This window comes from Grus americana, chromosome 4 (genome assembly GCF_028858705.1).
Source record: "Grus americana isolate bGruAme1 chromosome 4, bGruAme1.mat, whole genome shotgun sequence".
NCBI classification, from domain to species: domain Eukaryota; kingdom Metazoa; phylum Chordata; class Aves; order Gruiformes; family Gruidae; genus Grus; species Grus americana.
Window position 1 is genome coordinate 68,793,933 of NC_072855.1, and position 13,015 is coordinate 68,806,947.

General features: G+C 37.8%; 1 protein-coding gene across 3 annotated transcripts in view; it reads left to right on the top strand.

The window, feature by feature from the left end:
* The window catches only part of INPP4B (inositol polyphosphate-4-phosphatase type II B), a 346,423-nt gene that overhangs the window by 141,308 nt on the left and 192,100 nt on the right, over positions 1-13,015 (top strand). For all 3 annotated transcript variants that reach the window (XM_054824339.1, XM_054824341.1, XM_054824340.1), the window contains exons 4-5: positions 981-1,205; positions 2,878-2,922. In XM_054824339.1, the coding sequence (XP_054680314.1) occupies positions 981-1,205; positions 2,878-2,922 (270 nt within the window). The remainder of the gene's footprint in view (positions 1-980; positions 1,206-2,877; positions 2,923-13,015) is intronic.

The following is a 13,015-nucleotide window of genomic DNA, read 5'->3' on the forward strand; positions in this document are numbered from 1 at the left end:
TACTTAAGTATTCTCTTTCATCCAGTAATATGATCTATGGCTTATTTAGGTCAAAATTATTTTCATGTCTAACCAAACACTTCAGTCCTTATTAATACAATAGCACAGGTGTTTTATAGAGTTTTATGTTTCTAAATCAGTTGGTAACTTCTTTTAAAGCAGCATTGATTTTTCTTTCTTTCCCAGTTTGTTCTTCTTGGTGTGTGTTGCGCTAAATGTCACATAGAATTTGTGACTGTGAAGCCATCTATACCTCAGAATTTTAAATGCCTAAGAGGTGTTTTTTCTTCCTGTGCTAATTTTAATCAAATGACTGACCCTTGCTACTTATCTGGATTCCTTGGGAGCTTCAGCTTTTTTGTCTCCCTTTTTCCTTTGTTCTTAGAAAATTTGATCGTTAAACAATTAGACTTCAGGCAGAACCAGCAAATAACACATGGATAGTAATGAGGTCAGAAGCTCCCACATACAACCAGTTGAGTCTTCACAGAGGAGCTATGCCATGCTAAATTATCTGCATGTGTTGGTGAGCAGTATTCTGGCAAGGATGAATGACAGGCTGAACATAAAGGAGAGCTCTAACAGAAGAAATGATGGCGCATTCATTCTGGTGAATCCCACTGTCTGCCAGAACCATGTCTGCTGCCCCTGCTAAATCAAATTCTTGTTCAAGTTAGCAGCTCTGATAGCTACCTGCTAGGCTGCAGAATCTGTGCTAAAAAAGGATTTCCCACTTTGGTTTGATTCTGCCACCTAGTTTAGCAATATGTTAATGGCTTTTGGAACCACTCTGTGGATAGACTCAGTACTGAGTGTGAAATAACGGGTTTGATTCAATAGGTGGATGGGAAGCACGGTTCTGTGATCACGAGAAGAAATGTGTGCATGGTGGTTTTAATTGTGCAACATTAATATTTTCATGACCTCTCTCCTTTCGAATCAGAGTTCCTAAAAACTGTGTTTATGTTTCCCGAGTGCAGAGTTTCAGAGTGGAGAACCAGATCTTTACCTTGAAGCTCCATCAAAGCCAGATTGCGAATCTTGGGCTGTGGCACTGGGGGAGGCAAACTCAGAAGGTTTGAAGAATAAAATTCAGCAGCTCCGGAGGTTGATCATGGAAATCAAAGAGGAGAGATCATCAGATGAAGCACAGCAGTTTCTCCCTTCATCTCAAGTAGACAGTCTAGGAGAGCCACAGTTTACAAGTAAGTACATATACTCGTTTTATTGAGCAGTACAATAAAAATGGCCTGCTCTCTGTAGCAGTACAGGTAGTGTCACAGACAGGGTACATAATGCTGTTTAACTTGTTGCTTGACAAAATGCAGTTGGAGAGGAAGCAAACTGATGAAGATTATCTTTAAATATCATTGCCTGATAATATTTTGATTTATGCTGATAACCTTCAGGGAAACAAATGTGTGATTAATGTGTTTCTGACCTTTTCTCTAATCTGTTTTCTTCACAAGACTTAGAAATTGTTTAGTTAGAAATATTCTTTTCCTCTTTTGTGTCCTATATGAGCATATGCACTACTGTTCAAAATATAGTCTGATAACTTTGATAAATACATAAAGCTTTAGCGATACTTGAATACAGATTTGTTCTTTGTGATATAAAGGCACTCTGGGGATTTGAAAGCACGTAGCCATATGTTGAGTCATGTTTGGTGCACTGGAGTCTGGACACTGTATTTCAGTTGCCCAGTTACTTAATCAAGTCTGTATCCAGCATATTCATAAAGGTGTTCCAGACCTATTTGCTGACTCTGCTAGTGGCAGAATTCAACTTGTACATTTGTTACTCCATTAAAAAAAAAAAATCTTGTTATTTCTTACTGACCAAGGCCTTTCTAAGCTCTGCAGCTGTAATTTTTCTTGCACAGACTTGACTGATTAGCTATAGTAATGAGAACACTGTGAAACTAGACCTATTCCTTTTCATGGAGCAAGAACACCTGTAAGTTCTGGTGGGAGGGGGTTTTTTGTGTTGTGTTTTGGGGTTTTTTTTAATTATTATTATTATTTTTTTAACAAAAATCTTGCCTTCTAGTTCATATACCAACTTGGTCCTTCCCATCTGACCAATTTTTTCAATACAGGCAAATACTTAATGCTCACTAGACAATACATAAATGTCAACAAGAGACAGTTTAATTTCTACAAGGTTCATTGATAGTGTAGTTGTGATCCAATTACTTCCTGCAGAGGGTGAACAACTCTGTATTATTTAACTATCCTTACGTTTCTGTTGTTGTAGCTCAGTGGTTCACTCCTTTATCCTAGCACAATAAGAAAATACTGTCTTTTGCAGTAAAATATGCGCTAGAATATAATTCCCCAATGGAGGGAATTAAAATGTTCTTATTGTCCTTGGTATATGAGGAAAAGAATTAATGTGCTATTTTCTGGCAAAAAGAAGTTGGTTTTGCTGCTTTACAATTTATATGTAGGTCAATAACATGGTGATGTATTTTACTGTATTAACTTGATTTACATACTTTCACAGAATACGTTTTTTCTTTCCATTTTTAATGTGATGACATACCTACTTAAAATCAAGTCATTAGATTTAATATTTTTCCAACAGATACATAGTTGTTGTGATTACAAATCATACAAGTACCCATCCATGAAAGGCTAGGATTTTTTTTTCCTTGGTTTCCTTTCCTAGCAATGGAAAGTCTCTCTTAAAAAGAGAGAAGTCTTCTTCAAAAGTAGTCTTTTTTTTCAGGCAAGTATTTCAATCAAAGGTCTCTTTCACTATTGGTTTGTGACATAAAATGTTACTCCGGTGGCAGTGGCAATTTTACTGTGTATTAAAAAGCTAGACATTGAAATAAAATTATTTCTAATATCTTTTTCTTTTTCTTAAAAGATATTCAGAGAACTGCAAATGAGCCAAAGCTGGAGTTCAGTCTTGGTAAGATACAATTTTGACTTCTTGGAATTGCAATGGCCTGTGTGCCTGAAGAGTTTATATATATAGTGTTATACAATGTAACACATTACCTGTTTGAAAAAAAGAACCCTGATTCCTTTAGGTAGGAGATGTCCCTGTGCATGTCTCTGAAATGCTGACATTAGATTCTTAATTCATTGGAATGGCTGAAGATCTACTGAGTTCTCTAATGCTATGCTGCTCTACTAAGCTGAAAATCTGCCTAATGGCTTTGTGAATGTTGTTTATGAAATATTACTTATTTGGAACAAGACATTTAAGATCAGAGTTTTTAAAAAGATATTCAGATTAAAGTACTGTCGCTTTACAACAAGCTTTTATTTAAAAGTGTTGTTTATTATTTTGTAGAAAAGAGTCAATATAAATGTTTACCTGATTTTGTCTTTTTATACTTAGTATAATAATTGGTATATGAGTACTATATATATTAGCATAGTATATAATGTAAGATAACTTTGTTTCAGGAGATATTCTATTAGCTCAAGCCTCCCTCTGTATTCAGAGGTATACAGCATGATTGAGATTACTTAGTAAGTCAAGCAAGCCAATTCAATGACCATGTGTTTGTAATAAAAGGTGAAGGTGCATGATATTTGCAGCCCAAACTTTGTGCCATTTGTGCCATTTAGAAAGGAAAATCATCAACTTTGTCGTTGCTCGTTCAGTGCAAAAACTTTGAAGCTTTCTTAATAGTGAAATAACTGTTTGCTATAGAAGCACTAAATACAATAATTCCCTGTCAGAAATCAGAATAATAGCTAGGTTTAGTTGATTAACGGTTGGACTCAATGATCTTAAGGGTTTTTTCCAACCTAAATGATTCTATGACTATTCCTAGCTCCTGTATACAGTAAAATAACATAGTTGCAACCAATGTAATATCTGATGCTATATGCTGCATACGTTCTGAAATGACTAAAACTTGTCCAATTTGTTATGATTTTTTGCATTCATATAACCTGCTAATATACATCTTATGTTGTATAGATGTACACTAAGAAACTTTTACTCAGTCCTATTCAATATCTGTTATATTTTCTCTGAGAGAAACACTTTAAAACATCTATTGCAAAAGTGTGTGTGTGTATGGGAGAGAAAGAGACATTTGTAAGCAGAGTATTATTACAAATAACTTTCCCTCGGAAACCCCCCAACACAGCAAATAAGATGGCATCAGTGACGTGCCTGCAGGTTCTTGCCCTGCCCATTCCATCACGGTATCCTGTTTCCTGGCCCTGTCCTTTGAACTGGGTTACACTTGGCTTGTGCACTGCTGTAACTATGCTCATTTAAAAGCTGATACCCTAAAGCTCTGCCCTTTGGGGCAGATGCAGTTCTGTCTGATACAATCATTTTTAGATTCCCTTAACTCCATCTGGGTAGCTTTACCTCTATGCCTTTTAAAATCTAGACAGTTACAGCATTACAAAAACTTTGTTGAGGTTTGTTTTTGGTTTTGTTTTTTTTTTTCCCCTGTAAGGACTATTTCTGCTGAAATTGTTAAATGTTGGCATGGAAGAAAGGCCTAGTTCTCTCTTGGGGAATTACCATGGTATAATAATTGTTAAGAGTGATTTTAACTTTTCTGTGCCTTTCTATATGCATTTTATAGGTGATGTGAAAGTAGTATTTGGGCATAGCTAGTAATTGCTATGCTCCAGCGATGATGAACTCCCAGAATGACCCTGGTGTGGCGTAGGAGAGGGAGGAAGGCACTACAGGCGGTGACTGGAAATTAGATGAGCTGTACTTCAGGAGAAGTTTCTTTCAGTGATAAATGTGCCCCAGCAGGCAGAAGTGTAAAAACAATGTAAAGCCATTTTCAGACCTGTTTGGGCTCATGCTGGACAGAGCTCTGTTCACTCATGGTGTCAGTATTTGTGTTTTGCATTTGGTTGTTTCTGTAGGAGTTTATGTTCTGTGGTTTGTTCTGCAGCATTATTGATTGAGTCATTGCAGCTCTGTGAGTGATCTTACACATTGACTTCTGCTGCTGCTCAGGTAACAAATAAGAGTAACAGTGTAAACATCTTGGTTTTGACTCATATTCCTGGCCACTGTCATAAGTCAGAGAGATTTGACAGCGTAGCCAACTACATGAAGCTGATTCTTAGTGTCTTGATCCTAAAATAATACTAAATATTTAAGCATAACACATTTGCATTAGAGGAATCCACCCTCAGTGACTGAGTACTCCATGGAAGACTTCAATTTTATTGTAACACCCTTCTTACTGGAATATCAACATACCCATGCCAACACTTCCTAGCTCCAGCCACCCCACTCACCACCACTGTGCCACTCGTATTTGCACAGACGTACATGCACGCAGCAGATGCCTCTTGCTGATAAGTGAGACAGGAACAATTTAGCTGGGAAGGATGCATGTCCTCTTTGGCCCAACCAGCTAGTTAAAATACCTCTCACAAGGGCAGCCAGTCAAGATGCCTTCTGTGCTGTTCACCTGGTTATTGATAGGGCTGGAAGGAACTCTCAGTCTGACAGCCTGGTCCGTGCGTCTGGGAAACATGCACTACCTTGCCGTGCCAGCTGAGCAAGATAGCTGCCCCTTGGCTGCTGGCAGGCCAAGGACACTGGTTGGCTGATCTCACCTTTTGAAGGCATTGTTTATGTCGAATTAAAGACTTGGCGTTAGTTTTAGCTAATCAAGGACTTCCATGACCTCTCTGTGAGGCGAACCAAAGCATGGGTAGCAGGGATGAGAGAGATTTGCTGCAAGCGAGCACACTGCTGTGACGTGTGTCTCAGGTAACCAAATCTTAGGGCTCTGTAGAGATGTTTCAACTTGATTAGACTGGTCCTTGGCATTTAGAATTTGGAAGGCAAATCTAACAGTTAGTAACTCATAAAACTGGTCTCTAGCCCTGAAAGAATGGCTTATATCTATAATGTTGTTCATATGCATTATATAAACAATATTAGTTTAGTAGTATATATATGTATGCAAATAGACATTTGCTTATATCAGTTAATATATACATGTTTTTAAGTATGTTAAAAAAAGTCTCAGTCATCACATAATTGTACTTTATAACTCTTCCGTCACTAATTGGTCAATAAATAACATTGAGAAATGGAACTCTCCAGTAACTAAAACAGAATATAACTTTTTAATAATACTTGGGTGCTGCCTAGTATGAGTTTTGTTTAGGGACAGTATGTCTAAATACTGCTCTTCAATGCTTGAAGTTCTGATAACTAAATTTTGAAATAATGTTATTAAAAAGTCTTGCTAGGGGCTTGTATTCCGTTGTCATAGCTAATTTGCTGCATTCTATATCCATAACGGTTTGGAAAGTGTTCTTTTTACAAAATATCTAAAATATTGCTTTCTTTTTATTTTACTTTAAAGTTCAGTAAAGATTTTTTTGCTCAGATTGGTTAAAGCAAATGATAAAACTCTTTCCACTCAGCATTTTCGGGAGTGTACCTGGTCTTGTAACATTTCTTATTTTGGAGTCAGAGCTTCCTTTAGACAAATTTTTTTTGATTTTTATATTCCTGAGGACTCTTTGGAAATATGGCTGGGTTTTGAACCTTGTAACTGTTGCGACATTTTACTTTTCAAACTTTGTCTTGTTGTTTGGCTTTTCAAGTCATTCTGTCCTGCATGCTGTTTTATGAAGCATTAGGAGGTAGCACATGTCAGTCTGTATGGAGTACTGAGTAGAGAGGACAAACGGAGCAAAAGGAATAAAAATAGATCCTGGGTCTAAATAACAAACCAATTTAACAGTGAAGCTGATAAGAATCTTTCCCATGACTTCAAAGTGCACAGGGTTAGTTCTTCTGTAGATGTTTATTTTGGAGCTACTGTTCTTGGTTGCTTCTTCAAAATATCCCAGCCTTTGAGTCCCAGATGTAAGTAAATATGGTGTAGGTTCCTGACTTCACATTGATTTCAGTGTACCTACTTTGTGATACATGAACTTAGCTGAATTATTATGTAATAGTTATGGGAAAAACATTATATTATGCATATTGGTGAACACTACTGTGAAGTTTTTAAGACCTTGCACCTCTAGACATGTTTGCATTTACTTGATGGTGAACTGACAAAGCAGCACAAGAAAGCTCAATAATCAGAAAAATGAGGGAGCAGGGCAGAAGGTACAGTTGGTAGTCAAAGTGCTCAAACATGAACTCAGTAATGAACATGATGTTAATATGGAGAAATACATTTGAAAAAATAGTCTAAAAGGAAAGTTTGTTGCTCCCTCAGTGACCAGTAGAATTAATTTTGACACATTTCAGCGTTTTTTACTTTGTCTAATTGATTAGAGCTGTGAAGAGAGAGCAAAGGATATTGCAGTTGTGGGTGTAGTGTAGTAACCTAGATAATTGTATAGGAAGGAACGTCTCTGCCCACGTTATGGGCATATTTAGGTGCTCATTTTAATGAGAGCACCTGTCTAGCATCTCCAAAAGCTTTCAGTTTCTTGGAAAGTATGTTAGGGCAGTGAAGTCTGGTGGGCTATCCTATTGTTGCATAACCTCAGGGTACTTTTCAAGGTATAGAATAACGTAAATCTCACCTTTATGTCCTTTTACAAGATTTCATTAAATAGTGCAAAATTCATAGAAAACTTCAAGTGGTTGAAAGAATTAAAAATTAAAATTTCTAGGGTATTTATTTTTTTGTTTTACCAAATAGTGGGTTGATACAAGAGCTGTCTACGTGTAAATGCAGAAGTTTTTATTCTTTGCGATCTTTCTTTTCCCAGAGTAATATTGTGATGGCATCCCTTGGAAAAGGTCTTGAAGCAGATTTAACTCTGCATATTGAACCTAAATGGTATATCGATGCTGCTCAAAGACCATGACTAAATTATTTTTCCAATTTTGAAACATAATCTGGAGCTTTTTCAGCAGCAGCTGTTCCTAAGAGAGCGATAAGGAGAAATACTATTTTTATCCATACCCCAAACTTGGTGTCAGAGTCCTGATCCGAGCAGAATTTTCCCATCTAACTCAGTTATCCTTCTGCTTCATCACATTATGAGTTGGTAAATAACTGATACTTTGTTGTGTTAGCCAAATTTAAAAAACTAAAACCATTGCATTTTTGAGTAAATTTAAGAAGAAAAGTGATCATTTCTCCATGAATCAAACTGAGAGTCACTTTATGCTGAAAGGTGTTTATCCTACAAAAAAGTTAAGTGTTGGCTGTTAGGAACAATATTAGCAAAAATATAAAAATGAAGAGTGGGTTTTTGCTCTCTTAAATTTTATTTTATTTTTACATTTCACCCTTTTCTTGTTGAAGCAGTTTGCTCAATTTTACATTTTCTGGTCCCACACAAATTTCATCTTCCACCAGACTAGCTAGTCAGGTTTTTTTCCTAGTTTTACTGATGTATATTAGATGCTGTTTCTTCCTAACAACAAATAGATAAAAGACAAGTTAAATTGGACAGAAGACATTAAGGAAGTAGAAAAGGTGTCATGCGATCAGAAAGAATGCTCTTTTTTCCTCTGGGAACTACTTATTGGGCTTCTGCCTGTTTTGAGAATTTTGCACTGCAACATAAGATGCTGTAAATACATTTTATTTGTAGCAACTCAGTGTTGCTAGGATGAACTTTTTTTTTTGACAGAAAGGACCCTCCCCAAAGAGTAGCAATTTCAAGCCCAGCCTAATAGACTGTGTTGGCATGTTTTCAGTGGTTTTGACTTAGGACTTGTCATGGTTTTGAACTAACTCCTAGAGGAGGTTTCCTTTTTCCCTCACCTTATGCAGGTGAACTTAAGCAATCTTTTGGTTTCAGTGCAGTCAAGGCAACAAGTGAAACTATCTTCCAAAAATGTTCTAAGGTAGTGAATGCCCATCACCTTTGATGCCATTTGGCAACAGGATAATGCATATTGAGCAAATTGGTAAGTAGGATCACCTAGAGTTGAGTGTTGAATTAGTGACCCCTGAGGAGAGTGAGCTCTCCTTACTGTGCTTCTGCGTTCTCATAGTATGCTTTCTCTATTATATGCAGACATTATGTGAACACTGCTGAAAAGTGATTTGAGGATGGATTTGCCAAGACTTCACATCCGTCTTTATCCACCTCTCCTCCCACAGTACATGGTTAGCTTTTGAGAAGGCTTTTGGGATTCTGTCATAGACCTTGCCAAACTGAAAGTAACTGTTTTTTTTATGGACAGCTTTGTGAAGCTCTGCTCCTTCATCATTGTGCACCTCTTCAAAAGTAAAGCATCACTCCTGAATTTCGTATGCTGCATACCCTGTCAGAGAAAAGGGCTGTCTTCTTCAGTGGTATTGCCAAAACTGTCCGGATATTTCCGTTATGACTTGGTAATTTTAAGGTATTTTGCTGTAATAAAATAGTCATAATGCCACTACTGAAGTGACTAAAAACACAAAAGGAATGTATTGGTGTGTATTCAATTCAAAATATTTCCTTCTTTTTGTCTTTCATGACTCTTCTGTTATGAGCATATTCAGCCTCCTTCTTGCAGAAGGTTGTCCCATTCCATTTGACAGTGTCAGCCTGCATTCTCTGTTTGCCTTTCCAGTTTAATTCATTATATTTTGCCTCATTTTATGCATAATGCATTGTGGTTTGCTAACCTACAATGTTCACTATATTAAACCCTCTTTTAAGAATGTGTTATGTGTACAAGGAAAAAAATTTGAAAAAAAGAATCCAGAAAATGGAGCGGGGGGGAGACACTAAAAAGCTCAAAACCAGAGTCCTTTCAAAAACTTGTATCCTTGTTCAGTTTTTTCCAGATATGCTGGGTTTGAGTCGTAGAGAATTAGGCCAGATTTTTAAATCTGTATCTGTAGGCACTACTGTAATTTCAGAAATCTATCCTTCAATCCCTTTAGAGTGGGGATTGTCTTCATTTGCATTGCAACTAGAGAGGCAGCATGCTGTCATGAACCTTAAATATTAATCTGTATTAATTGTATTGCTGAATATGCAAGGACTCAAGAATCCTTACTAATGAAACTTTGCAAGATGTTCAGTTAGTGTTCTGCTTGCTTCTTGCATGTTGAGAGAATCTGAAAAAATCTCTCTATTTTATCATATATACTTTACAAATAAAATATATTTCTGTGGTGGGTTGACCTTGGCTGGATGCTGGGTGCTCCCCAAAGCCTGTCTACCACTCCCCTCTTCAGCTGGGCAGGGGAGAGAAAATACAACAAAAGGTTCATAGATCAAGATAAGGACAGGGAAAGATCTCTCACCAATTACTGTCAAGGGCAAAACAGACTTGACTTGGGGAAATTAATTTAATTTATTACCAATCAAGTCAGAGTAGAATAATGAGAAATAAACCCAAATTTTAAAACACCTTCCCCCCTACCCCTCCCTTCTCCCTGGGCTTAACTTTACTCCTGGTAATGGGAGTTGCAGTCAGTTCATCACATGTTGTCTCTGCTGCTCCTTCCCCCTCAGGGGGAGGAATCCTCACACTGTTCCCCTACTCCAGCATGGAGTCCCTCCCACAGGAGACAGTCCTCTGCGGGCTTCTCCAACATGAGTCCTTCCCATGGGCTGCAGTTCTTCACGAACTGCTCCAGCATTAGTCCCTTTGACAGGATGCAGTCCTTCAGGAACAGACTGCTCCAGGCTGGGTCCCCCTTGGGGTCACAGGTCCTCCCAAAAAACCTGCTCCAGCGTGGGCTCCTCTCTCCATGGGGCCACAGGTCCTGCCAGGAGCCTGCTGCAGTGTGTGCTTCCCATGGGGTCACAGCCTCCTTCAGGTGCATCCACCTGCTCCAGTGTGGGGTCCTCCACGAGCTGCAGGTGGATATCTGTTCCACTGCGGATGTCCATGGGCTGCAGGGGGACAGCCTGCTTCACCATGGTCTTCTCCATGGGCTGCAGGGGGATTTCTGCTCTGGTGCCTGGAGCACCTCCTCCCCCTCCTTCTGCACTGACCTTGGTATCTGCAGAGTTGTTCCTCTCACATATTGTCACTCCCTCTTTGGCTGTTGTGCAGGGGTTTTTCTCCCCCCCTTCTTAAAACATTATCTCAGAGGCGCTACCACCGTCACTGGTGGGCTCGACCTTGGCCAGTAGCAGGTCCATAATGCCAGCTGGCTGGCATTGGCTTTATCGGACATGGGGGAAGCTTCTAGTAGCTTCTCACAGAAGCCCCCCTTGTAGCCCCCCCCCCCCTTACTGAAGCCTTGCCATGCAAACCCAGTACAATTTCTTTGTAGAATATCTATATATCCATATATAGAGTTATATAGATATGTATTCTATGTATGTAGTTCATACATGCAAAAATTTGTTTCATTGCTGACAACCCATTATATCTAGCACAGCATTACTTATTTCTGTTAACTGTATGACTTACCTACTTAATTTCTGTGTCAGTAAGAAGTAATTCTTGATAGAAGTAGTCATAGAAATATTTTCAACTTGTCAACATCCATTGCTACTTAATGATATTCATTAAACAGCTATGACTTGTGTAAATTCAATTTTTGTGTGGGTTATAGAGATTAAAGTTCTACATTACACTGTGCTATGCAGCAGTTAGCCACCACAGTGGGCTCGTTAAATGCAGGGATGTTTATTCGCTCTGAAGTGGGTCAGAGCACATGATGAACCAGCATGAGGGAGTAGATCATTACTGATTGAGCATATTCCAGTATGATGGAGTAGAGGAATCTACTGACGTACTGATGCAAGTAGTAAGTAGCGTGACGATGTTTTGGGGTATCAATATCAGTAAACTCAGGTGCAAACTGGGTTTCAGGCGGCTTTCTTCCACTCTGTTCTATGAAAGTTAAGTATCTCCCATTCCTGGGAGCTTTTGCTTTTAAGAAAATTAAAAAAAAAAAAAGTATTTGAACTGCCAGGAAAATGTGGATGACAGCCACATATACAAATGTGTATAAATCAGAGCTGCGACTAGAGGAAACTTTTAAATCTAATAGAGTAAGGATTCTCACAGCGACTCTCACAGTTTTGATATAAATGCTTATCTAGAGATAAATTTTGAATAGCTATGGTTAATCTGTTTAGAGAGGAGTTTGTAGATACCTGAATTTGAAAAGCTGTTTAACAGTTGAAAGGTGTTTTTTGGAACTTAACCATTCTGAGAGACAGGGTTTTATCATCTTAGTTCTTGAGCGATGCAGCAGATAATAGGATTAAATTATGTCAGAAATGTACAAATTCTGAAATCTTGTCAGAGTTAGTAAACTTCTGCGTTTACAAGGCTGGGAAAAAGGAGGATAAGACTAGGAAGGACCTTTCTTTTTCAAATCTTAAATAAAATTGGTAGGCTTCTTAGTACAGTTTCTTCTTGATATTGAAAATGACACTTTTGTGTACTTCACATTTTTGTCATAGACTTGCTAAATGTTGTCTCACGTTTGCCAAATTCCTTCTATCCAAAATTTCAAAGGGATGAGGTTGTGTCTGTGCTGAAAAGTGTAATGTTTTCTGTGAGGTTGGCTGCTGGAAGCAGATTAATTGCAATAGCTCAGTCTTAGAATGGGTTCATCTACCTCATCCCTTATCAATAAGGGTACTCATGCTGCTTTGCCTGAACTAATTGCAGTTTCTGAGGTAAAATACTCAAAGCAATCAGAAACCTTTATAACTTGTAAGGCTTATTGAAACTTACTTAAGAAAAGGGTTCCAGAGTTACTTAAGAATTATAGATGAAGGTAAAGACTTAATGAAATTCTGTCAAAATTGGGCCATCTTTTTCTCATACAGGTATTAAAACAAAAAAAAAAAAAAAACAAAAAAAACCCAAAAAAACCCCAAAAACCAAACCCCAAATAACTCAATAGGTACCTTAATTTGCCCTTCAGTATTTTTACAAGTGTGATGCTTGGCTTCTGAAATATTAAGTGTTGTGGTGAATGTGACATAAAATTTTAAAGTATTCTGATGAACTGAAAACTTGTGTTTCCAGGGTATTTTTAAGTTAGTTCATAAGAATGTAGGACTAAAGATCATTAAGTTCGAGAGAAGCTATTTTTGGCACACGCTGCTGCTCTTTTTTCCTCATTATTTTTTTCTTCCCACTTTTCCCCAAA